Raw genomic sequence first — 26,745 nt, 5'->3', positions numbered from 1 at the left:
TGATTTCAGTATTTATTATGACAGTATGTTACCTCTATCGTAATATGTTTCTCTATAGTAGTGGTTAAAAAAATTTTAAAGTCACAGAGCACTTTTTAAACAAAACGTTCATCACAAAGCATTTTTGTTCAAAAGGACACTGAAAATCGACATTCTGCCTGTGTCACTGACCATACGTCCCGATGTAAGCAAAAATGCCCCATTTTTGGAAAAGTAAATTAAAAAAAATTTCAACAAATAATTAACATAGCTCCCATATTCAGGCGCGGCAGTTAAATGGTGACAGATCCAAGTAGTGGATCACCAGGGAGGGAAAATAAAATCATTTTAACAGGAAAACCAAAGTATGAATAGGGAATCAGAAGATAAGTGACTGAGAGAGGAGAGAGAATCTAATTTGCTTTAAATTTGATCAGAAGATATTGAAAGTGCTAAGAATTTTTTAACGAATGTAAAATCAATCAGAAGAGAATTTATAGATTGATTTATTATAAAATATTTAAATGTGTGCCTCCAACTGTTAATTTAAAGTGAATCCTTATTATAACGTTTTTTAAAAACCATCATAAAAAACAATGTTGTAAATAGGAAAGCACTTTAAATGGGAAATCTTGATGAGAATTACTTATTGCTAGGACCACAAAAATAAGTTGTACCAAGTGGGAAAAAGTTCTAAACGGGAGAAACGCTATAAGCGGGATCAACTGTATGTTTCAGATTTATTACATGTGTGTAATTCCATATGTTAAATTCTCAGTGCTAATGAGCTTCTTTGGAAGCTTTTTCTACTAGCAGACAATGAAAGTGAATGAACCTTTAAATGAACACGTTTTTAGAAATTAATTATAATTAATTCACAAATACCTTCTTCTCCTACCCAGAACATGGCCCACCGCTCAGTCTCAACAAAGAAAATATAAGCGGGTGATCAAAGACCTGGGGCATGCTGGAAGAAAATTCATACATACCAGTGTATTATGGGGGAGGGAGGGAGGGAGGGGGGGGGATTTTTTCAAGATAAATTTTTTTTAAGAGGGACCCACTTTCACTCAAAAAGGACCCAGATTTTTTGAATAACCTGCGTCCCAGGACAATTAGAGTATGGCGGCATCTCTGTGTTGGTATCAGAGTATGAGTAACTAACTGCATTAGATTTTAAAAAGATCTGAATTCTTCCGAAACCAATTCAGGGCCATTGTCAGAAAGCAACTCTGACGGTAAATCATATTGAGAAAATAACTGTTGTAAAGCATCAATGGTAGTAATAGAAGGCATTTGTATCAATTCCAACCATTTAGAGTGGCTAGCAACAACCAAAACATAATTCTTTTGATCTTTTTGTGGAAATATGTTATCAAACAGAAATTTGGACCACTTCCATGGTTGAAGTGGGGTTCCTGGTAAAGCTTTGCTTACTTTCTGACATAAAGAACAATTTTGAACCAGATTTTTAATTTGTTTGTCCAACTGTGGCCATCAAATATGACTTCTGGCAGTAGCTTTAATCTTGGAAATTCAAGAATGTGTATCATGCCGTAAATCTAATACAAAGGTGTTCTAAATTTTTCTGGAATGATCACATTATTCCCCATAGAAGACAACTACAATCCACAGACAACTAATTCCTACGTATGAAAAATGGTTTTAAAGCCACAATATTGAGCCTTCAGGCCAATCTCGGACCATACAATTCCATTCCTAAAATTGGGTCATTGCGAGTCGCCTTGGCAATATCTGAACTAGTTTATCGTCAAATCCTCATAATATGAAATCTTAAATACATCAGATTGTGCATCCATTACCTTTACTCCATCTTGGCTTATTTTGCTGAAAAGTCTATTTTCCCACTTTGTTTACATTCTATGAGAGTCCAGCTGCTGTAACCTTGTGATATTACTAGAACCTTCTTCAGCGAGTTACATTGCTACAGCTATGTCAATGGAAATACTGCAAACTAATCTATCCTGCACAGCCTCATCCAAAAAATTGCCAAAAACGCACGTTGATATAAACTGTTTCAATTCCACTAAATACTCGGCGCGATGCTTTCACGCTCTTTCTGATTCTGTTGGTGAATCTTTCAGCGATGGTAATCAGTGCAGGACAAAAATGTTCTTGAAGCAATTTTGCAAGCTCTTCATACTCAGTCCTTGGGTATCATAATACGTTTCCTATATCGTAATATGTCCTGCATCGTCATATGTTTCTCTATAGCAGTGGTTTCCAAACTTTTAAAGTCGCTGAGCACTTTTTAAACAAAAAGTTCATCACAAAGCATTTTTGTTCAAAAGGACACTGAAATCCACATTCAGCTTGTGTGTGACTGACCATACGTCTCTATGTAAGCAAAAATGCCCCATTTTTGGAAATACAAATACAACGCCACAACAGGCAAAATGCCAGACGAGGTGGCCGAGAAAAAGATGCCCATAAAAATATGGATGTCATATATTTCAAAAATACAGCAACCCAATCAAAAATGCAATTAACCAAAATTGTAAACAATATTATATTGTTTAAAATTTTTGTAAACAATATTCCTCCCGTAATTTTCAACGAACAAAAACAGTGAATTTGCTCCCCACCTGGGGCACCCGATTTACCATGGCCATAATACGATTTTTTTTTTTGGAGGGGAAACGTAATTTTACTGCCCCTTGACTGTGAAATTTGATAATTTTGCAAAGGAATTTATTGCCTTTTCTTAAATACACCATTCCATCAAAAATGCTGTTCGAGGCATTGCCCCGCCCCCAGTTTTGGATTTGATCACACTATGTAGCAACCTGGGCCGCAAGTATGAACGAAAATTTACTATCGCCCGGGGCCGGTATCCATTTTTTTAACGGAAAAAGAGTAAACTCGGCACCCTTCCTCGTTCAACACCTGTGGAACCAGACCCCACCCTCTCCTATTGCAGTCATAACAGAAACTCGAGACAAAACGTTTTAATAACTTCCGAGGTCTGAAAAGGGGATTTTTTTACACAACACCAAGAATGGAGCGCAATATGTCGATATTAAGTCAACAATCAGTATCGTGAAAATGCTCTAAATTAAGTTACGGCCAGAAGCGGATAAAGGTCAGTTGTTGTCGGCCCCGGGCATAAAAAAAATTAATATTAGGTCTCTTAAATTAGGGAAAAAAGTGTAAAGTAGGGGCCAAAGGCAGGCTCGGTGCAATGCCGTCTTAAAGCATGGGCCCACCCGGGCACGGCCCGGGGGCCTCAAGAGAAGAGGGGCCTCACAAAAATGAGATCCGGTTAAAATTTTCTAAGATTTGCCAGGTAGGGCTTCCGAGAAACCACTTGGCCCGGGGGCCCATGATACTCTTAAGACGGCCCTGACTCGGTGTGCCCATCGTTAAATCCGCCTCTATTTACGGCTCGCACGCACGTTAAATGAGTTTTTATCAGCCTGATGACCAATTTTCATCTGATTTGGAAACCCTTGTGTTAAACTAAACGTTGTATTGCAGGATTCTGTGATCTTTTCATAAATCGTTCTCCTTTGAATCATATCTGGGGCTACGGTTTTCTTGCTGAGATTTAAATCCAGTTATAGAAAAATAGTACAAATTTTATTTCTAGATAGATCGCGATTTTCAGTCGGATGATTTTTTTATTGTGAATAAATTCAAAATACTTGCAAGCTTCTTTAACCTTGGCCAGCTACAAGAGTATTCTCTAAAGCGTATTAATAATACGCTTAATACGTATTAATAGTACACATCTTTAATATTCATGCTTTGGTATTCTCCCGCTGCGCGCAAGTTAGTTCCTGCACGGGCTCTCTTAAATCGTCATTTCAAATATTTAAAAAAAAAAAAAATTAACAAAAGTAACGATATAACACACAACAAATGTAACTTGCTCGATGCTCAGAGAAAGGAATTTGGCTCTTAGGACTAAAACTTTTTAAAACAAATAAAATAAAGGATCAATTTTAAAATAAGATGGGAATGAAAGAGCGAGTGAGCACACGTGGGGAAATAAGAAAGAATGGTAGTAGAGGAGGGGAAAAAATTCTTTGTTGTAAGTACGCCTTTTACACTATCTTTTTCTGACCAGGTTATGGTTGTCACCTTTTCCATAAAATGACTCTTTAACCAAGGAGTTATTTCCAAGCGCCTTGAAATCAAGTTATGCTGACGTCACACGATATGCTCCCGGGAAGATAAGACACCTTCATGTATAGGGGTTCTACGGGAGGGGAGCTAGCGATCGTAGTTCAATGAAGGGAGGGAGAAAATTAGCGACCTTGAACCGGTAAAGTTCCTCCTTGAAGAAAAGAAAAACACTGACAGCAGAAAAGCGCGCGAGACTGAGGTTTTTTTGATAAAAAAAAGTGGAAAAAGTGACCTGGGCCTGAAAATACGTAATAAAAGTGACTAGTTTCTAAAAAAGTGACTTTTAGTGAAAAGAGTGACCCGTGCCGAGCCCTGCAATATATACACATGATAAAATATTATACAAAGCCCATAAAGAATACTTATGGTTGTCTTATTCTATAAGTATGGAAAAAAAATATCATTAAATAATTTTTTTATTTAGTCAAATTTCCAGTTTCCCCTGATGATCCGGAGACAAAGGATAAGGTCATTTACTTATTGCTTCCCGGGGTTTATCTGAAACTAGTGGAACTGTCTAGAGAATAATTGTTTTTCTCACACACTGTTTGAATTTTCGCAACCGTCCTGGAGTGGTTTGAAAAAGACCAGCCACTAGAAATGCCTATGCAAGGCAGCCCATTTCATTATGCAACTGTGTGGCCGCACACAAGCCAAACTCTACGCTGTGAAACTGAGGGTAGAATTAACCTAGGAATGGTACAGCAATATGGTGATGGCTAACGACCATCCAAAACTCAGGGGAATCTCATGAGATTTCTTGAGGACAACCTGAAGCAAGTTTATGATAAATGACATCCAGTTGGCAGGAGGACAGATCCACTTCTTCCCTACCCGATCAAATGATGCAGCAACCAATATCCCTTCCTGCAGATCGAGTATGGCATTGTTTTTCCATATGTATTCCTGCCTTAAAGTTGGAGAAAGCAGAAAACCAGCTTCAACTGACTATCACTGTGTCATAAACAGGGTACGAACCTGGATCCTAACGATGAAAGTCCAGCATAATGCCCACATGTCTCAATTAGTAACTATTATGAAGGACTGGGCTTTTCGTGTGTGGCAGTGGCAAGTGCGGGGTGAGAGCAGATGAAACGAGTGGGAAAACAACTGAGCAGCAGAATTAGCCTTTGGTGATCGCTATCAGAGACAGCTCAGCTAAGTTGTTATTGAGGTCAGATATATAAATCAGATTATCCCCAGCTAAATGAAGAATAAAATGAAATACTCTATATACAGACCATGCAACGCACACTTCAGTGTATGGGGGGATTCAGGAGCCACAAACTCAAAGAGTACCTTTGTTGAATGTTTTTCTGAGCCAGAGGTATCTGCTCAAAGGCCTTAAGCACTTTAGGAATTTGGTGGCCCCCCGTATTATTGAATTTATCAATTGAAAAAAAAATTGGGGAAGCCAATTTGGTGGTAACAACACCTAGTTTTGACGTGAATATGTTCTTTGCGATTTGAATCACGTGGTAAGTGATGACATAATTAAATTGGTATTATCAGATTTGTCTGAAATAACTAACAGACGATACTAATGTTATCTATATGCATTTCGTACCTTCCAGGATATAGTGTAAAACAATATGGTTATGAAAGCGGACAGCAAGCCTGGTGTCCAGACCAGTATTAAAACCAGAGGGTATCTTGTTGAATTTGCTTTAATGAGATCTACCCACAGACATCAAAATCACTGATATATACTGAATATTTCTTCATACATGAGCGTTTAAATTATTGTGTTTTCGAAAAGTTAAGCAACTATTTGAGACTGCACCTAGTATTGTCAAATGGTTTAAAGCAGTGTTTCTTAACCTTTTTTTGCCCGTGGCCCCCTTTGAACCATATTTTTTTCTCGTGGCCCCCCTGTCTTACCCAGAGTTTACGATCCTCATCTAGAAGCAAGATCCTTTATACGTATTGAATTGATTTTCTCAGTGAATTTACACTGAACGAAAATCTTGCAAATAAGATTGGCCTCCAGACCACTGACCTAGAATTTATTGAGCTCCCTGCTAGTCCGAGTTCTATTCAGGGCCGTCTCAACATCATGGGCCCCCTAGGCAAAGTGATGCTATGGTAGTCTCATAGTTAGCTGGAAGTAAGCAACCTACATATTTCTTACTTATTTTCAAAATTTATTGTACTAACAAAATATCATAAGGTAGGATCCACTTATGGACATGAGACCTCCGGGCATGACCCCTCACAAGAGTGGGACTGACAGAACAGCAGCCCGGGGCCTGATATGGTTTTCATAATTTTTTGTTTTTCACACTATAATTTAATATAGAGGAGGGGCCTGTGCAAAATGTAGCTGAGGGCCTGCAAAAAAACCCCATCCTAGGGATCCTGCTGCAAAATGTAGGCGTGAGGCACGGGTGGGTCCATACCCTAAGACGGCCCTGGGTTTTATGGGTGGTTTTGTTAGATTCTGTAAGTGAATTAATATGAATTAATTAGTGAATTAACACCTTAATTTTTCTTCTCAGCTCTCTGCAGCCTTCCAAACCCCCTGTCATGGCCCCTTTCTCCATTTTCTTCTGTGGCCCCCCTGAAGTATCCCAGTACCACTAGGGGGCCATATGCCCCCGGTTGAGAACCACTGGTTTAAAGGACCTAGAAAAAACATGTTGGATGAAATTTTATATTAAAGAAGTAAATAATATCTAAGGCAGAATATATAATGTGAGTATTTCTCTACGCACACACTTCATTTATTTGAAAGGGCCTAAATTTTTATTTCATGTTTTCAAAAAAGACAGACCTCACATTTTTATCTTTTATTCTTGTCCAGTGTTTCCCAAAGTGGATGATGGAATGGTCCAGGGGCAATAGAAGCTATGGATTTAGCATAGGATCCTATCGGTTCACTTGATTTAGGAGGCGATGAGAGAAAAAAATTTCAAGTTTGGAAACTATGTTCTTGTCTTTTAAAAGCATTCCAAGATGCTTTCTCCTATTGACTGCTTTATAGAATTTCCGGAACCGGCTTCAGAAGGAACCACTGAACTGACATAGCTCCAATATTATCTACAAGTGAATTATTTTTGGTTAATCGCCATCATTGGGTAACTTTTTCTTCCGATACATTTTTGAGTTCGTTTGCAATCTAGGTCTGGTAGCATTTCTCTTTTGCTTCTATAGTTGATAAAATGACACAGACGATCTTATATCCATAAAGATCTGCATGTTTGAAGTTTGTCCTTATTCTGTTAAAACTTGGCTTACTTGGTTCTTTCTCAACGCATACGACCAACCGGGCATGACTTCAGATGCATAGACATTAGATACTACGACGGATACAGGAAACTGGCTAAGTGAGGAGATATCAATGTTTCAGGAAAGGAAGGAGGTCCCCGTGAGGGCAGAAATGAATTTTCCTTTCCTGAAACATTTTTTTTTTTAAACCGAGCACAACTCAGGTCTATTGCCATGGGCAATTTCCTACCTAGTAAGTCCTGAAACATTGATATCCCCTCACTTAGCCAATTTCCTGTATCTGTCGTATTAACAAGGGAGAGTGACGTCTTTCGTCATATACCGCCATCTGGTGGCCCTGATGTCATTTGCAAGCTATTAGTAGAATTAAGTCACCGTCCATTGCACGGAGCCATTCAGCATATACATACGCTTCAAGGAGAGGAAATTGTCTCCATAGCTTAGTTGGTAGAGTACTCGTCCGGCAAACGAGATACCGGGGTCTGTGTCCCAGTGAGGGCAGAGATGAATTTTACTTTCCTGAAGCATCGATTTCTTCTCACTTAGCCAGTTCCCTGTATCTGTTGTATTAACAAGGGAGAGTGACGTCTTTTGTCACATTAGATACTCATGACAATTAGAGCTGGGTATAATTTTCAAGAATAAGTTGCAAATTAAAAGATAAATATTTTTTAGCTACAAGGGTCTCAGAAAAACCACTTTGCCTCCCAGGATTCACCTTTTGAGGGATCAAAAGGAATCTTTCCAAAAGAATTTTGAGTAATTAACCTTCAAATAAACAAAAATTGATTTAATAATACACAAAGGTATTTTCTTTCAATATTTTAATTTTTTGTACAAAAATATTTAAAATTTTTCAATCTTCTTTTGGAAGGGGACGGGCCTCCTATGCCCTTACCTGCTATGATGTTGATAAAAATACTCCAGGCTTACATTATGAAATTTTTGCGATTTCTTTCAAAAACTCTGCTTTAACGTGAACTCTTGTTTGCAATATTATTAGTTTCTCTGGATTTGAGATTTCAATATTGTTGCTGCGACCATAGCATATGCCTCTCATCTTGTGTCAAAGAGGAATTCCAAGATACTTCAATTTCCAATATGATCTTATGAGGATTTTCTAACTATTTGTGGTGCCCCTTTTCTCTCGATGCCCTAAGCACATGGTTATTTTGCTTAATGGTTAATCCGGCCCTGAATCAGCTTATAATGGGCATTTCTAGGAGCTAATACAACCATATAAGGGCTGTCTTATGACCATTTGGAGTCTATCAGCTGACGTAATCATCCTGACAGAACCGGTTAATTGTCATAGGTTACCCTGGTATTTCAAGATCGTGCTTTGGCTAAAAAATTTTAGTCGCATCCTCAACCATGCCCACTGAGCTGAGGCAGTCAGAGCAACTTCGAAAAGAGGAGACAGCCCAAACTATATAGCCCTGAGGAACTATGAGCTGGCACAAACACAATGAACAGACTATCGTCAATTAGGAGCAAATAGCATGGAATGACTAGCCCCATTTCTAACGGTACTAGGCTGTTGCACAACTGAAAATATGGTGCAGCGGAATGAAACTGATCCAACATGATAAACTAAAATTTTACAAGTTTGTCGTAATTCTATGATGACATGATGCAGTTATAGCTGTCTTAAGACATAGGCTCAACCTGCGAAGAAATAACTCTAGAAATCTTTTGCCCACTGGTCAAATAGATGCAATTTAATTCTAAAACAAAACCTCTGATGTTTGCTTCAATACATTTCATCTTACGAAAAACATTTGCTTTCGTTGATTGAAAAAGAACAAAACAAATTTTTACAAAAAAAAATTTTCAGCCAAAACAGTGTACAAGCAATCACAAATAATTCTTTTCCGTCTCTCCTCACAATATTAATTCCATTCTTTTTTGGAGTCTTCCACAGTCCAGTCTGTCGAGAGTCTTTTAAAAGGCGCGAACTAAGCAAGTTATCAATTGCGACGCTCCGTGCTTATATTCCTGGAATTCATCTTTTCATTATTTTGCAGTGTGTCAATCCTTGGATTCTTTATGTGCCCTTCTACATCCGCATGTCCGCTACACCCTGGTGAAAACCGCTAGTGAATCGAACGGCTACTTCGGAAGATACGACCATCGTGGTGAACACCTTCCTCTTCGCAATGTTACAGCATAGCGACTTCTTCGGGGCCTTTATCTAGTACCTTCTCGCTGCTTTTTGAGTTTGATTCTTATTATTTTTCTTTTATTAGTCGCTCTTAATTATCACTTGCTTGAAATATCATAGAAATATATCGATTTTGTGTGATTTTTGAATATTTTCCTGTTTTTGGAACGATTCGCCATATCTAGCAAAGATAAGAGATGTCTTTATATTGATGGACCTTGTATATTCGGTAATACCGAGCTGAAATTATTAAATTTATTCCCTGATCAGCTTTACAATGCCTTTCAATAATTCTATTGCCAGATTTATATATAAATGATTATTTGAGCCTATTTTTCATCTTCAGCAAATTATCTAGAATAAGCTTCGATTTTACAACGAGACTAACGGATTTGAGATTCTATCACAGCTACATCTTTCCTTTTTATAGATTTGAATAGATTATATATTTCTGAAAACTTTGATATATTTTATATTCAATTCGACCAATTAGTTATCAAAATATCCCCGATTTTACGATTTTTTATAATACGGTGTACATTAACATTAAGGATGAGCTGTATACAATGGCTTGAGTACGAGATCAATCTACTCCAATTTACGCTACTTTATTCCTTTCAATAAACTATTTTTCATATTTCTATATATATATATAGGCGTCAATCTCTGTCTCCTAAGTCTGACATCTTACATATATTTCTTCTTGAGCTTAGAACTCTAAATCCTGCGAATCAGTTTTTTCCCCTATGTTTCTGTGTCCAATTAATTTTCTGATTCGTTGTGATTAGCTCATTGTATTTAACTATTGTATCAGTCATGTCTATCACGTCCAAAACGATCGACATACCGCAAGTGGACAGAGAAATCTTAGAAGATCTGTTCAAAGACATCTCTCCAGTTGCCGGATCCTCTCCTACACAAGAGTCGCAGCCTCCTAAGCAGCATACTCAACAGGATCCAGCACCTCGTTACGCTACGACTCATGTGGACCCCCAGATGACGACGACACCAGTTACTGCATGCCAAAACATTACCTCATCCCGAAACAATAGCCAAAACCTCGGGAAAGACAGCTGTACGGAGCATCCATCCTTCATATATATCGACCGCCCAAAAAGAAGCCATTGTCACTCTTCTAAGAAGCAGAAAAGTAAGGAAACCGCATACAGCCAACCTCCTGACACACAACGCTCATCATATGCTTCGCCGTCTACGCATGACACGAACCAGCATGCAAAAAATTCTCCTTATACTACAGCTATGACATCAATTCAAGATACACCGAAGTCTTCCAAGGCGAAAGGCCTTCTGGCCCAGATCTTCATGAAATATCCTCAGACGCACTCGCCAAAACATACTAAAGATGCTCACACGCATTCGACAGTTACCGCCTCATCACCAATACTCTCCGCCTCGTCGATGCCTCATGGTCTCTCTGTACCTAAATCCAAGACCAAGCGCCTCCACAAGCATAAATTCAAGGAACATACTGTCAACACGACGCAAGAAAAGGCTAAAACCAATAAAGCTAAGAAGAAAACCATCAAACAGACTATAGATCGTCCAACAGCTGATTCTGCAACGGACTATTCATTACCAACCTACTATGAAGATAGTTTAAATGAATGTCCGGGCCTAAAATATGCCATTGATTGCTCCAACGAATCGTCTGCAGTCACCAACGTAGTCGCTCCTCTCACCCAGCTAGCTACACCGACACCACAGGTTTATATCAACAAAAGAAGTTCCCTCTCTGGAAAAAGAATTACAAGATCGGCTTCAAAACTTCTACAGAAATGCTCTCATCATGTTCCAGCTTTATCGCCCGTCACTAATTTGCCAACCTTGTCTCCTACGAAAGCCCTCCCTTCCTCCCTACTCAGCCCTGAAATCTATTCCTCGGATAATGACAATAGTGAACAGATCTTCACCTTCCATATTTTCGAACGCAACCGAAAATACTTGAACATCATGCACATGGCTACAGACATAAAAGAAATTCTTAACTCTTTTACTGGTGTTAGAGGAACCCCATCGTTCGAATACAACATACCTCTTAAACCCAGGAAAAGAGCCAACAAACTTCTAGACATAATCCTTAATTGGATTGAAGGACTCGGAGAACGGACAGATTCACATACGCAAACCAGCGGCATAGAACAATATGTGGGTAAACCTCAACTGGAAAATCGCACACGATCGACATCTTCTTCTTCTGCTGAACCGTCATCTATCCTTCCCGCTACTACTACTGCCAATAATTCTACATCTTCAGCGGCTTTGTCTCTCAGCTCTTCTACAACATCTTTTGCTATGCAAACAACAGACTCACTTATAGAAGAGACAAAGCCGCTACTTCAAGATTGTCCTTCATCCCATAAATCAACGGAGGAAGGCCATGGTTCTTCCTCGCTTGACAGCCCTCCGTCCGACATGTCTGCCTACGAAACAGTTGATGAGGTGATGCTGGACTCTGACTCCGACTTCTTCACAGTCACCAGGCGAAAAGCCAAAAAGAAGAAGGAAATATCTTCCCGCAGAGTTCGATTCGTTCTATCTCCTATACATGCCCTTCCTACGGGTCCAAAGCAAGCTCTTGATCATCCCAACCGCAATCTCCAATCTTCATCTCGACATTCACATCGACATACTCTACAGGAGGACCCGGACGGGAGGAACACCACCAGTGGAGCCCTGCCCCATCGATGGGACCCTGGAAGTACGAAGAGAATCACTTGGAGCCCACGGGTTGGAACGAGGATTCTTGAGCGCACAGCCAACGAGAAAGTACCCAACATCAACGAAAGACTCAGGGTAATTGCTGGCATCTCCGATGTCACACAACATGGAAGAACATACGCTGCGGTCATATCCAACGGGGAGAAGATAAATACAATACTGGTATACCCAAAGTACCTGGAAGATCTTGGTCTTTTGGCACCCGTCATCACTCGGCACCTGAGGAGCAAGGGAATAGGTGAATCACAGGCCAGGATCCGGTCGATACAGAAGGGAATTGCAGTGGACTTCAGAAGCATAAAAAACGCACAATCATTCAAGGTGGAATTGTCCACAGACAGAAACCTCCGCGAAGTCATGACGGCACGGCCTCCCAGGACCAAGAGGACTGCAATTCTTCTGAGAGACATTCCAGCCGCTACACGCAAGGAAAATATAGTGACGGCTCTCAGAAAAGCGCTAGGCTTGGCAGGAAAGGACATTGTGATCAAGTCGCAGCTCAAAGCGAGAATTGCGGGGGGAGTGCATCAAATTGTGGAAGTGACAAAGAACAGGACACTAGAGGCAGTGCTGAAAAAAGGGGTGGTCACTACTAATAAGTGGCACTCGAAAATTCGGAGCTTCATCCCGTCGCCACGCTGTTTGAGGTGTCAAGCCATGGGCCACCGGGCCACGCAATTCACAAGCCCGGCGAGATGCGTCGATAGGCACGGAGCGAAGGACTGCCCAGGCGGAAGAGAATTACAATTGTCCAGATCAATCACAACAGTGGAAGATGTCAGGGACAGTACTGGAACCTACCCATCGATTAGAACTGTCACGTTCAGAAGAAAGGTGAGGCCCCAGTGAGGAGCACCTGACAAAAATTAGGCGCCCAAGACACCCTAAAGTTAGTACACAGATATGGAAACGGATGGCAGCACAACGGTGCCTACAGCAGATAGGTGCCAGGAAACCTCACGTCCAGTTGACATCCAGACACCAGTAGCCCAGCCTCAAGGACTCAAGTTTCTGCAATTCAATGCAGATAGGGCCAGACGAACCACATACCTACTAGAGCAACAAGTAGCGGCTAATCAAGTAGATGTCCTCCTCATCCAGGAGCCGTGGACGGCGAGGGGTGCACTGCAAGGCATGCCGCAGGCGTGGAGAAAGTGGAAATCCCAGAACAACAAAGTAGCCGTAATTCTCTGCAATAAGAATATAGAAGCGGCCACGCTGAAGCTGGGTCAGCACACAGCAGCGATCAAAGCAAGGGTCAATGGCAAGGAGGTAGTCATTATGAGCGGCTACTCCTCACCGACAGCCGAAATCCAGGAAACCCTTGCCGAGATCAGAGAGGTAGTTCTCAGCCAGTGGGGAGAACCAACGATAATCGGTACCGATTTGAACGGCCACCACTCAGACTGGAATTACAGGGAGGATGACGAGAGAGGTAGGTCGATCCGTAATCTGACGATGGAGCTCCAACTCCAAGTGGCCAGCAGGGGCAATGTAGTACCGACCTACGAGCACAATGAGAAGAGGGGGTGGCCGGACCAGACGTTCTGGAAGGACACCAGAGAACTGGAAAGATGGCATGTCGGAGATGAAGTCACCCATGGTTCTCACAAATACATCCACTTCCAGTGGCGTACGGAAGGTCTTGTACCCCCAAAACCCAGGTATAGCTCGTCCATCAGGAGACTGGAAAAATTTGTCAAGAGGGTGGCGGCCCAGATCCCTAAGCTCCTGCGAAGGATCATGAGAGCGGACAACGGAGAAACTCTCGACGAAGCCGCTGAAAAGGTCCTAGACTGCCTCAGAGAAATGGCGGACAAGACTCTGGCAAGGAAAGAACCACCAACCAAGAAAGTGGCACCTTGGTGGACGCAGCAACTCGAAACAGAGAGGAAGCACCTGCGAGCCAGACACAGGCGATGGAAGAGGGCGAAAGAAGAAGAACTCAAGACAACCAGGTGCATCGAATTCAAGAAACACCAGGCACAGTACACAAAGATGCTCAGGAAAGCGAAGACTGAAGGATGGCGTCAGTACTGTGAAAAGGCCACGGATGCTTTCAGCAATGTCTACAGAGTGACGGCCAAGAGAAGAGAAAACACGGCCCAGATCATCATGAGAGAAGAAGACCAGACGATGGAAGAGGCCATAGCCAGGCAACTCAGAACCCTGACGAGGCGGAGCTGGGAAGAGAAGCAGACGAGGAGGAAGAAAGGGGCCAGAACCACCAAAAGCCCCCCATTGGCCCGATGGAACCGAACATCACCCAGAAGGAAGTACAGCGGTCGCTGAGCAGGACAGGTAACAAGAAGGCTCCGGGTCCGGACGGGCTTACAGTGCCCATATTGAAGGCGATTAATGGCAAGCACCCGGAGCTCCTGACCGCTCTTTACAACAAGTGTCTGGAGCTGCGGAGATTTCCCAAGGTCTTCAAGAGGGGAAAGGTTATTCTGATCCTAAAGCAAGGAAAGCCAGTGGACGACATAAAGTCGTATCGTCCAATCACCCAGCTCCCACACGCCGGAAAGATTCTGGAAAGGATCCTAGTCCAGAGGGTGATGTTTTTTGGAGAGACACCAATACTTGCACCAGAATCAATATGGTTTTAGAATGGGAAGATCGGCGGACGAAGCACTCTGTGACGTTGTCGACAACATCAAGGAAGCCAGGACACAAGCAAAGCACGTGGCGCTGGTGTCCATCGACATCAAGGGCGCATTCGATGCACTTCGGTACACCAACTTGAGAAAGATCTTTGCCCGGATTCCCGCACTACAAGATCTAACACAGACTTTGATGCATCTCCTGAAAGACAGGAAAGTGGGCATGGAGCTGGGAGGTGAGCTCGTGGAACATGACCAAACGAGAGGTAGTCCGCAGGGCTCGTGCTCGGGCCCCCTTATGTGGAACGTCACGGTGGACGGCCTACTTAAACAGTCCTGGGAAGAGGGAGTACGAGTCCAGGCCTTTGCGGACGACATACTCATAGTCATGGCCACAGAGAAATGGAAAGAGATGGAAGGAAAGGCCACCAGGACTCTGGATCAGATGGCCAATTGGCTACACAACAACGATCTGGAGCCGGCAATCGAAAAAAATTCTTACCTGTGGTACAGTTCAAGAATCAAGAGACCCAAGATAAGGATGAAGGGAACCAGGATCCCATGGAAGAAGACGATGAAATATCTTGGGGTCACTCTGGACAAAGACCTGGACTGGATATCACACGTAAAAATCCAGGGAGCCAAGGCGAACGCTAACCTTCAAACATTGGCGAGCATGGCAGGCCCAAGATGGGGACTAACGCAGAAGCTCAGAAGGATATTGTACGACCAGGTGGCTATCAAGATAATAACATACGGAGCTGCTGCGTGTTACCAGGACCCATCAGAGAAGCTCAAGAGGCAGCTGGACAGCCTGCAGGGAGGTTTCCTGCACCTTCTCACAAGAGCCTACCACAAGACGTCAAAATCAGCCATGCAGGCCATCGCAGGAGTTCCCCCACTGAGTCTTCAGACGGAGTATGTCGCCAAAGCAGCCATGGTGACAAGACTCAAGAGGAACATTAGTCTGGGGGAGGCCCAATACCAGTGGAGTGAGCTAGAGCAGAGAAGGATAGGCTGGGATATGCACCCCGCCACCGACATCCAGGAGAGCCAGATCATCACCCTGGAAGAAACGGGCCCTATCTCATACGAAGGAACCACCATATTCACAGACGGTTCTAAAACCCAGGATGGAACGGATGCTGCCTTCGTGAGATACGAGGATGACGTAGTAACCCAGAAGTGGAAGCAGAGGATATTGACAGGGTGCACGATTTTCCAGGCGGAGCTCTTCGCTCTAAGAGAAGCGGTAAGCAGCTTGGAAAACACATCGACCCAGTCCAAAGTATACACAGACAGCCGATCCAGCCTGGAAGCCATAAGAGAACCCCTCACGAGACACGAGGACGCCAGGACCGTCCGCAGGGCTCTATTAAAAAATCCAAACATCCAATTGAACTGGGTTCGTGGCCATGTCGGAGAAAAAGGGAACGAGGAGGCGGACCGATTGGCCAAGGCAGCAACCTTGAGCCGTACGATCCTCCTGGAAAAGAAGATTCCAGCAGCGACTGCAAAAAGGATAATAAAGATTCACATCCTTGGAGAGTGGCAGAAATTCTGGGACCACCCCGCCACACATGGGAAGTTAATCCATAGGGTCCTGCCCAAAATACAGTGGAGAGAGAGATCTTGGAGCAGAGAGAAGACGATATTCTTCTCGGGCCACGGGCCGTTCCCCACCAACTTCCTCCGCTTCGGGATCTCAAACAATGACAAGTGCCTGTGTGGAGGAGTCGGAAGCCCATTGCATTACGCAACAGAGTGCGAAAAGACCTCAGATTTCCACCTGGTTAAGCCGCTCCCTCAGTTGGAGCATGAATGGTTCAAAAGGATGGAGAGAGATGGAAAAGCAATGGAAACCATCAAGGACCTGGTTAAATTCCTAGAGGCCAACCAGGAACATCTCCACACCAAGAGGGATGAGACCATCCAGACTCCACATGAAACGCAACAACTGAGGAGGAGCGAAAGACTGAGAGCAAGGGCAGAAGCCGAAGACAGCGTCGATAGGGTACTCTCCCAGGAAATAGAAGAATTAGAAGACGAAGAATACGACACAGAGGGAGAGCAATCGGAGAGAGAAGAAGCGGTCGAAATATGGGAAGACTCTGACTCTGACTTCAAATAGAATGATCCAGTGAAAGAGTAATCAAGAAACAAAGTCCCAATGATCAGTGTTTAAACTGTGAAGCACCCAACCAAAAGCTGAGGAGCTTTTGAATAATCGAACAACCCCCTCCCCTCATGCTGAAGGACCTGGCACCTGGTTGGACCAATGTGACACGAAGGGCTCACACTAGCCAACAAGGGAAGACATGGGTCCAGGACCTGGCGCTTGGCCACAGAGAGGAACAGGGGGCTCGGGCTCAATAAAGCTGGAAAGGACATCAGAACAGCTCATCGGAATAAATTGTATAATAGAAATATTTAAATCTGTATATACATTTTTTTTTTTTTTTTAATAATGTGTTTTTATATTCAATGTTCATGTATTTTATATTTTATATGCATAATAAAGCACCCGACATCGCCCAGCCCCTCATCCGGGCAATGGCTAAAATTGACAATGGTCGATAGAGCCTGGGCGGTGCACGGAATGAAATGAAGTCCAGTCTGTCAACTCTCTTTGACAATGCACAACAAATTATAAAGACATGTACGTTTTTTATGAATGACGCTTGTTCGAGACTACTTTCAAGAGCACAGTGCAAAATGTGTAAATTATTCTGATGTAAATAAGTCAAAGTGAACTGGATGGTTTTACTGCGTCATTCAATCTTCTTTAAAGGGACTTGTTTACATTTTACTGTTCAATGTCAGTGTCATCAAATGAAGCACCTTCATGTCTAGCTCTTTGCTGAGCATTGTAAATATTGTTTATGCCTCTGCACATGCCATAAAAATACAAAAAACTATTGAAAGCTACAAATTCAGAATAGACCTATGTATTCAACTGCTTTGTGATGCAAACTGTTGTTTCACCTATATACAAAATGTGGACCACAATTTTGAACTGTCCACGACCATACACACCAGAAAAATGATAAGATTTCTGCTTTGGCAGAATCATTAACTGCAATCTATTACATTTGTAATATTTGGCAATATATATTGATGTGATTCCCTCCACAATTAAAATCACTTACATGAATTTTGTTGATAAGATTTGGTAAAAATGTAGGAAAAGTAAAACAAAACCTAGAAAGTAGGACAAAAGTCAGACATTTTACCAAAAAGTAAAACAAGTGGGAGCCCAAAACATGGTTATAAAAAATTTAATTCTGATTTTACAATTAAGTTTAAATGAAATTAAAATCATTGAATTTATATGATATTTTCTTCTTGGCGCTTTGGTTTAAAAATTTTTTTTAGTAGTAAAATTTTCACATTTACACGATATTTTGATGTGTCCTCTTCAAAGGGGGTAACCCTGTTCAAATATATTATTAACTTTCCATTTACAAGTCAGGTGACAAAGTTCTGTATCAACCAAGGAGGACATAACTACGAGAAGGATTCAAGCATCAGGTGTCTTGGACTAGAAAGGGAGGAACCTCAAACTTGTTCCTTAATAATTTATTAGGCATTGAGGGGAAGGTAGAAGAGAATTATCCATAATTATTTAACTGCGGCTATGACCTTAAGTAAACCTTAAGCAAACTTTTTGTGTTTTTAGGTAGAAAACTTTAAGCTAATTTCATTAGTTTAAGATATGGAATCCAGTTTAAAATCAAATTTTTCAAAAGTATTCTATTTATGTGTTAATAATTTCATGAAACAGCAACATGGTTCAATAAGGTGTAAGATTTTAGTGTAGGTTAAGCTAGCTTACATATTTTCATTTGCAGAAGAATATATTGGAAATAGAAACATACTTGAGCCAGCAAGCCGAAGAATTTTTCATATGTCCTTTGTTGTGCACAACAATCGAGTATCATGTAGCACATTTCAATCTGAAATAACAAGACAATGATCAGAAATGTATAAAACTATTAGATTCTTTTTTATTACCACCACCAGGGTATGAAAAAAAAAACAACCATGATTTTTTTTATTTAAATCAGCTTTTTTGATTAAAATTAACTCACTGCTAATTAATTAAAACAAATCTTGTTCATAATTAAGAATGCATATTTTCATATCACCAGCTTTTTTCTCTTAATTGCTCAAATTTAAATAAGCATTAGTGAATAAACTACAAACGAACTACAAGCAAAAAATATGAACACCAAAAATCTGTGGTTATGTAACATGAAAGGTCATTGCGCCCAAACAAACTTAATGGATCAACTTTTTTTTTGTAGAGAAAAGTGGTTTTATTCATGAACCGCCCAATCCCATTACAGTGAATAAGTGGTGGCAACTCAGCATCATATATCTGGTGCAGACATCTCAATTCACTCAATGTACAACCAAAGGTCCATTCAGCATCAACTAAATAAAATAAGTTCTATTGATAAGATTGTTTTTTGCATAATTGGGTGGCTATGTTTCCGACAAGCATGTTGCTTAATAGTTTACACATTTTCATTCTTTCACAGATTTAATGAGTTTGGTAAAAAAAACATGAGCAAACTCAAAATTTTAATACGAAAACTAAAGTGAAAAGTCCAATGATATCTATGTTGGTATAAAATCTAGTGTTATCTTGGATTAGCAAATAGACAAGGCTTTATACAAAAAATTATTCCTATGTTCCTTAATCATGGGAACCCTAGTGCCACATTGCAATGTATTGAATATAGTGCAATTTAGCTAACTTTAGCTCCCTATATTTTTCTTGAATGTTTTCCATGCACAAAATCTAGAAATAGAGCAGCTTCCTTTCTGCCCTGTATCTAGGGATTAAGTTCAAGTCTATATTTACCCCAAAAAAAAAGATCTTCTATACTTCTTTTAATCATGAACTTTATCACATATCAATTACATGCAAACCATACCAGGTTACATTTATTCAATGTCACTGAATTTATGTAAAGGAAAAACAAAATTTAGATTTTGTAACTTAAATCAATGATTTAAAAAAAAAATCAGCTTGATTTAAATTAGCGTACCCTGATCATCACCATTAATTAAAAAAAATAATTCACTTATTTTTTTATTTTTCACAACTGTTTATGAATTGGATGATTCCCTTTGTCTTCTGCTGTTGGATATATAAACTCTTCATCAACCTACTAAACAAGATTTACAACAGGGCCAATCTGAGGCATGTCAAGAATGGTATGTGAAGGGTTGCAAAAATATTTCTGATAGCAATGGAAAAATATCCACAGCAAGACCTGAAAAATTGGAGAAAAAAGTAGGAGCCCACCAATAATTTCAGAAGAGCCAAATATTTTGCCTACCAAGTGGTCTAAGATAACATAATATATTTTTTTTTACTTGTTCTGGAGACTTTGAGACCTCTTTTCATATTTCTTGGTTGACACCGACAAAATTTCTAAAAACTTTGTGATATACTCGGAACCCAATTCAGTCATCAAACACTTGAGCTGCCACTGTTTTAGTTGCCAAGGTGGCTGGAGTCTTGGATTTATCAAGCCCTTATTTAGAGAAACAAAAATTTTCACGTAAAAGTATATTACTCTGTGAGGAAGCATTTTTGGCTGAAAATGAACAGTTATCCTCCACATCAGTGTTTCTCAACTTATGGTCAGAGGTGGTCCAAAGGCAGACTCAAAAATTTAATTCCCACTGAATGAAAAATTATTCAACCGCTGTAATTGATATTAGTAATATACACATGGATTCAAATAAAAATTTTACCTTCATACTTCAGTTCACCATACATCATCGAGGGAAATTGCTATTGTAAATACAGAATACCACTAAATTTTTTTCAAAAAATGAAATTTGTTGCCTTACTATGCAATGTGCTAATTAATTCAGAAATTGCTGAAGGGGGGGGGGGAGAGAATAAAGGGCTATTACAAATCGCAGTAAAGAAAAATGCATTTTGCAAAAATATTCAAATGATCACATTTCGTTGAAAAAATACGGTAAATTATGATCTTAAATAGGATAAAATATGGGACATTACCAGTGGTGTCCGGGCCGGGGGTGCTCGAGCACCTACGGTAATTTGTTGCTCGGGTCTGAGCACCCCCAGAATTGATTGAGAAATCGTAATTTCCAATATAAAGCTCAAGACGAGCACCCACAGGTTCGAAACATTTCCGAGGACCCTGCCCTAGTTTCCACTATGAGTATGTGATTTTTTTTTGTTCTAGAGAACAAATGTAATTGAAAGTAAAAGAAATAATTTAAGATCTCTAAGAGGAGTAAAAGTTGTCTTTCAAAAAGACAGAATGAAATGAATTCCGAGTCAAAATTTTCAAATCGAAAGATTAAAGAGACGTTTTTCTTTTTACCGAGCATTTGCAAACTTATTACGAAAAACTGAATTGTACAAAATAATAATAGTTTTAAATATAAAATTCACGCAACAAAAATGCGAATTTTTTTAATGAAATCGTGTATCACATTTAATTGCACAAAATACCACTCAGCACATTCCAAAAAAAAAGCTGAATGCTGTATCACGATTTGGGCACGTTTTCCATGATCATGACAATGTACTTAACTGAATAAACTGGGGACCGAACAGCTGTACAAATTGCTTTCTTGATTATCTCATGACAAACCAGAAGAGCTCAAAACGACATGAATTACATGGCTACGTGAAAACTTCATCCAGTCAAAATACCCACGATTCCCACGAAGTTTCAAATCTATATATATATGTAAAATTGATTTTTCTGTCTGTCTGTGTGTGTGTGTGTGTATGTTCTCTATCCAAATCGACAATTTTAGTTTGATCGTCACAAAATTTTGCATATACACCAAATGGGACCCGACTTAACCGATATGTACTTTAAAATTTCGTCAGAGCAGGACAAGTGCCCCAAATGGGCAAAAAACTGTCTGTAAAAATAGTTTTTGGGCCTCAACAATCACTTTCCGAACGTTTACTTTGGTTACCGTGGTTATCTAGCAATGCGTTTCAGATGTGTTTTATGCCTTTGCAATGGTTTGTCACTTCTCTAATCCTGTTAGCATATGTATATGTATAATATTTATGCCTTTATAATGGTTGGCCACATTTTTAATACTCCCAGTAATGAGGGGTTTTGAATAGACGTCATAATCATCATCAGCATCGCTTTGAGGGTAAGGAAATACAGTGGCGTCAGAGCCGGGGGTGCTCGAGCACCCACAGAATTGATTCAGGAATAAAAATTTCCTATATAAATTTCTGATTTTTTTCCCCCGTAAATATCGAACACAAAAAAAAAAAATTAAAGGAAAAACTGCCTGTTTCCTCTCTATGAGTCTTGAATCTTGCTGGAGTCCCCATTGCCATCACAATTGATAGAACCTTTAGGCGCCAATACAGCAAACATTTTACTTGTAGTGCCCCCACACATCTCTTCGCCCCCGCTTTCTCACATTTCTGCTTGTGTCCCTTTTCTCTATTTTTCCTAAGGGATGGAGGGTATCCAGATGCATGTGTTTTGTTGTGGCGTCGGAACCGGGGGCTGCTGCTGCTGCTTGAGCACCCAGTGTTTTGCAGTAAACAAAAACCTAACAAAAAATGAAAAATATTTTTTTCTTCATCTCATACGTCTTGTTCTGTCGTGTTGCTCTACTTATGCAGTGGTTATTTGTGACACACCTTTTCAGGCACCTACGATGGGTATTTATGGAGCCCACACCCGTTTTTTTAATGATTCTGTCCCAGCAGGCAGGGCTGCAACTAGGGGGGAGCAGGTGGAACTGGTGCCCCGGGCACTAAACCAGGAGGGGCGCCGAATTCATTCTTTAACTGCTTCCTCTTCATGCAAGGGGCACTAAAATTCTGGCTTGCCTCGGGTGAAAAAGTTGGGACCCTGCTTGCAGGCGTACTTCCTTTATCTCAGGGTAAAAGTGTTTTACAATAAATAAAATTCTGCATTGATGGGATGATCCAGACAAACGCTTGAATCAAGTAAATGGATGCCTGCAAAGATTTTTTAAGGAAATTTGTTCCCTTGTTTATGACTGATACCGGCAGACATTGGCGTACACAAGGTCCTCGAGCCAAGATTATAGTGTTATTTTGCCGGAAAAACCCTTCCCCGAAGGGAAAAAAATCGGAACCCCCTCCCCCTTCGAGAAAACTCAGCGTACGCCTATGCCGGCAGATACAAGAATTTGCTTATAAGGTTTTGAGTGGTGCAATTGTGCGTGCATTTATTTCCTTAGACCAGCGATTCTCCACCGGTGCTAAACGGAGTCCTTGGGGCTCCATGTACACTTTGGGAAGGGATTCCGCAGTCACTCGAAAAAAATAAAATAAATCAGTAAATTTGATAAATAAATAAAAGAGACGAATCTACGGAGCTCCGTCATAGAAATTATATACTAAAAAGGGCTGCGAGTAGATACAGGTTAAGATCCACTGTTCATCAAGGCAAGTCCTCTGAGTGTTTGGACCTTCTTTCATTTACAAGCAGCTAGGTAAGCAATAGTTCCACTTATACAATATCAAGTGGTTCTCAAGTGTTTGCCAAACACGGCTCCCGCGTGCATGGCCCCTCCAGGATGTGGAGGCCATGATATTGTGAGGGCGCAAAAGATGCCAGCCCCTAGAATGGTATCTTTTGCGGGGGGGGGGGGGCAGCAACCTGACATTCATGGGCCCCTTTATAATGAATTTATGGCGTGAAATACAAAAAAAAATGATGAGAATCGTCCCGGACCTGGTCCTAGCCATTGTTTCTCCTCTGCCTTTTAGAAGTAATGAAAGAAATTAATTTAGAGCATGAAACAGGCATGCATCAATGTTGCAAAGTCACAGTGACACCCACTAGGAACCGCAACGTGCACTTTTTAGAACCACTGATATCTAAATTTGTTAATGTAAAAAAATTTTGTTACATTAATGTATAGCAAATTTGTTTTTTCACTTTCTATTTTGTTGAAGCAGACCAGACCTAGGCAGTTGCGGTCACACCTGGCCGCAAAATTTAGGTGGAGGGGGGGGGGGGGACGCAATTTTCGTAAAACAAATCCTTTTCTTCTGAAATGGGATACATGATTTTTTTTCCCCTCCTGAAACTTACATTTCGTGGGAGAAGAAACAGCTTCCAGTTTCAAACCCTGATAACATCAAAAAGTGCTCGTGGCTATTACAATTAGTGAAGGAATTCCAAAGAGCATATGCAAAGACAGGGTTTTTCAGTTTGACTGACATCCCCTTGTGTGCGGAAGTAGCAGCGGATATATTTGTGTGGGGTAAATGGTATGTAGGTTGGGGGGAGGTAACTCCAAAGAAGGAAAGGTAAGATTTTGAAACCATTGATATTCCTCTTTCTTTTTTTTTTCTCCGAAGTTCTTTCATTTTCCCCAACGCTAAAAATGCTATTAAACAATCAGTGAAGTCTGCCGACAATCAGCTGTAGAAGCTTGTGAGATTTTTTTGGTTGTCCGATTTAGCCAATGGCCAATTCTTTATGTTATTAGCATGGGTGTGCCTACAGCAACGGCATTGTGCTAATTGCCTTAGTTGTCGTCTTCTTTTTTTTGCATGCTAGATAGTGAGTAAAAGTACAGTACTACCTATGTTTACTGCTGGCCAGAATGATTGCCAATATAGCGGCATTGCCCCTTTCGCAGCTCCCCACAATAGTCTAACAAAGAATCGCTTCAAAGCACAGAACCGGCACACATAAATATCAACGGCTCAGCGCAGTGCCCCTAGTAGCCGCGATGCACACTTTGAGAACCATTGGTGTGAACAGTGAAGATGAAGTACAAACATAAGTACTCTATCGAAGATCTAGGCACTTCGTATTTGGATTTTCCAACAGGTGAATTCACTAGATAGTGGTAAGATTCATATAAGATAATTTGATGTTAAACGAAACTTTTATCAGCGATATCTTGGTAGATTTTTCGTACAGAAACTGTTTCTCATAGGATCTTGTTTCAAACTTAACGGCAGAGTGTTATGTCTCTTAATTACCAGACTTGAATAGATAGATTTACAGTTGAAACTGTCGTGCTCGAGTGTGTAAGAAAAGTTTTTCTTCGATGAAAATACATCAGGGTGAGTTTGTGTATTCTAATTTTCATTATTAATCCTATTATTTGAAAAATAAGCAGTGCATAAGCTGAATCCAATGAAGATTGACGATAAAAGGTTATGTAAAATGCAAAGAATTCTATATTTCATGTAAAATTCATTTTCCCTGACGATTTCCTTATATGTATTTAATTTTTTTTTTATCACTATTCAAAGCAGGGCCGTAACTAGGATATTTGCCACCCCCCCCCCAACTTTAAAATTCGATAATTTTGTAATGGTGTTTTTTGTTCCCACCTAAAACTGCACCCGAGGCAGTTGATCCCACCCTAGCTACGGCCCTGTTCAAAGTACGAAATGAAATATTTTACTGCGATATAAGTTTTCATGATGATAAATTAATGATGTATTCGGTGCCCAAGCTAGTTACTGTCCTGAAGTTGGTGCATCTGACTGCATGAAAATTGCTAGAACAGCCAAACCTCTTTTTCATTGCACTCTTAGGAAAATTTTTCAAACTTTTCTCTAATTATTTTTTTCCTTAACCCTGATGTGGTGCCTCTTCTGTGGCTCCATGGGTCTGCGTGAGTCACACCTCATTTGAGAAGCCACTGAAAAAAAATTAATTTTAATTGTTGTTCCCCTTCTCTCAATTGTAGAAAAAATTTATAACCAGTGCTCTGGCATGACTAAATACTAATTCAATTGGTTATGATTAGCGCCACAATAAATTTGGTTGGTACTTGCCAAATTATTTGAAATTTAATTTACTCTTCGATGGCTCGACAGTCTGCTTAAAGACCCTATTTTTAGTTGACCTCTTCACAGTCAACACTCTCAGGTGGTAATTATTGTATGCTATTCCGAAAGTATCCATCTACCTTAACCAGTCAAATGGTTATGACAGCATATGCCGTCGCGCCAATATTTAATCTAATTATTTCAATTTTTGAAAATTAATTAGTAATTATTTAAATTCTCATATTTTTTCTGGTGATTTAAAAAAAATGAGGAAGTCAGTTTAAATGTATTCATAAAAAATTGTAATCAGGAAAATGCATTTTATTACCTTCAAACTTTTAAAAAGGAGACATTAATTGGTCACCTGACTGGTTAATTACCTTACCCTATCATAATTACATGCAAGTAACCATTGAAAACATTTTGTATAAAAATTCAAAGATTTATGTAATAAAATATTTTCATAGATTAGGCTCGTAGCAAAAATAATTATAAAGAAAAACCATGACTCTTGTTTATATAAGATTCCAATAATGAATTATTAGAAATTATTACTAAAGTATCTTATCACGGGAAATAAAAAATTAATTTATTAAGTACTGGAGCCGAACAGTAAATAGATGAGAGATACAATATTGTAGCAGCATATAAACAGCGATAGCTCTTACTTGCTATGGGGAAAAGTATTAAATCAGGAGTAAAGAGAAATATAATTGCAGAAAAGTTTAGAGAGAGAGAGAGAATGTTTTGTGTCTGTAAAAACACTCGAACTATAGTGCATTAATGACTATCTGAGAAAAATAATTTTTTATGCATTTTATCTAGCTAGAAACACAGTTGCGAATTTTCGGGATCACTTCACTGAAGCGGCTTATACACCATAGTGATGTGTAACCAATGTCGTCTCGCATGGTGAGACTTTTACCCCGAGGCTCAAGCCACCCCTGACATACATAATTTATACAAAAATATATTTGTGTTTTTAAATACATTTTCAATTTTTGATATCCTTCAGGGGGGGGGGGGCGGCGAACGCCTGTGTGAGCACCCACTGGTCAAAAATACTTCCG

General features: G+C 40.2%; 1 protein-coding gene across 4 annotated transcripts in view; it reads right to left on the bottom strand.

Annotated features, from left to right (window-relative positions):
• Positions 1-26,745, bottom strand: part of LOC149076665 (pre-mRNA-splicing factor CWC22 homolog) — a 336,314-nt gene that overhangs the window by 58,024 nt on the left and 251,545 nt on the right. For all 4 annotated transcript variants that reach the window (XM_089244291.1, XM_089244289.1, XM_089244288.1 and 1 more), the window contains exon 13: positions 18,741-18,818. In XM_089244291.1, coding sequence (XP_089100417.1) covers positions 18,741-18,818 — 78 coding nt within the window. The remainder of the gene's footprint in view (positions 1-18,740; positions 18,819-26,745) is intronic.

The sequence above is a fragment of the Pholcus phalangioides genome, unplaced genomic scaffold (assembly GCF_987345545.1).
Source record: "Pholcus phalangioides strain wild (caught in Gottingen) unplaced genomic scaffold, Ppha-v1.0 ptg000015l_1, whole genome shotgun sequence".
NCBI classification, from domain to species: Eukaryota; Metazoa; Arthropoda; class Arachnida; order Araneae; family Pholcidae; genus Pholcus; species Pholcus phalangioides.
Note: the sequence above shows the minus strand (reverse complement) of the source record. Positions and strands in the feature narration are given on the sequence as shown.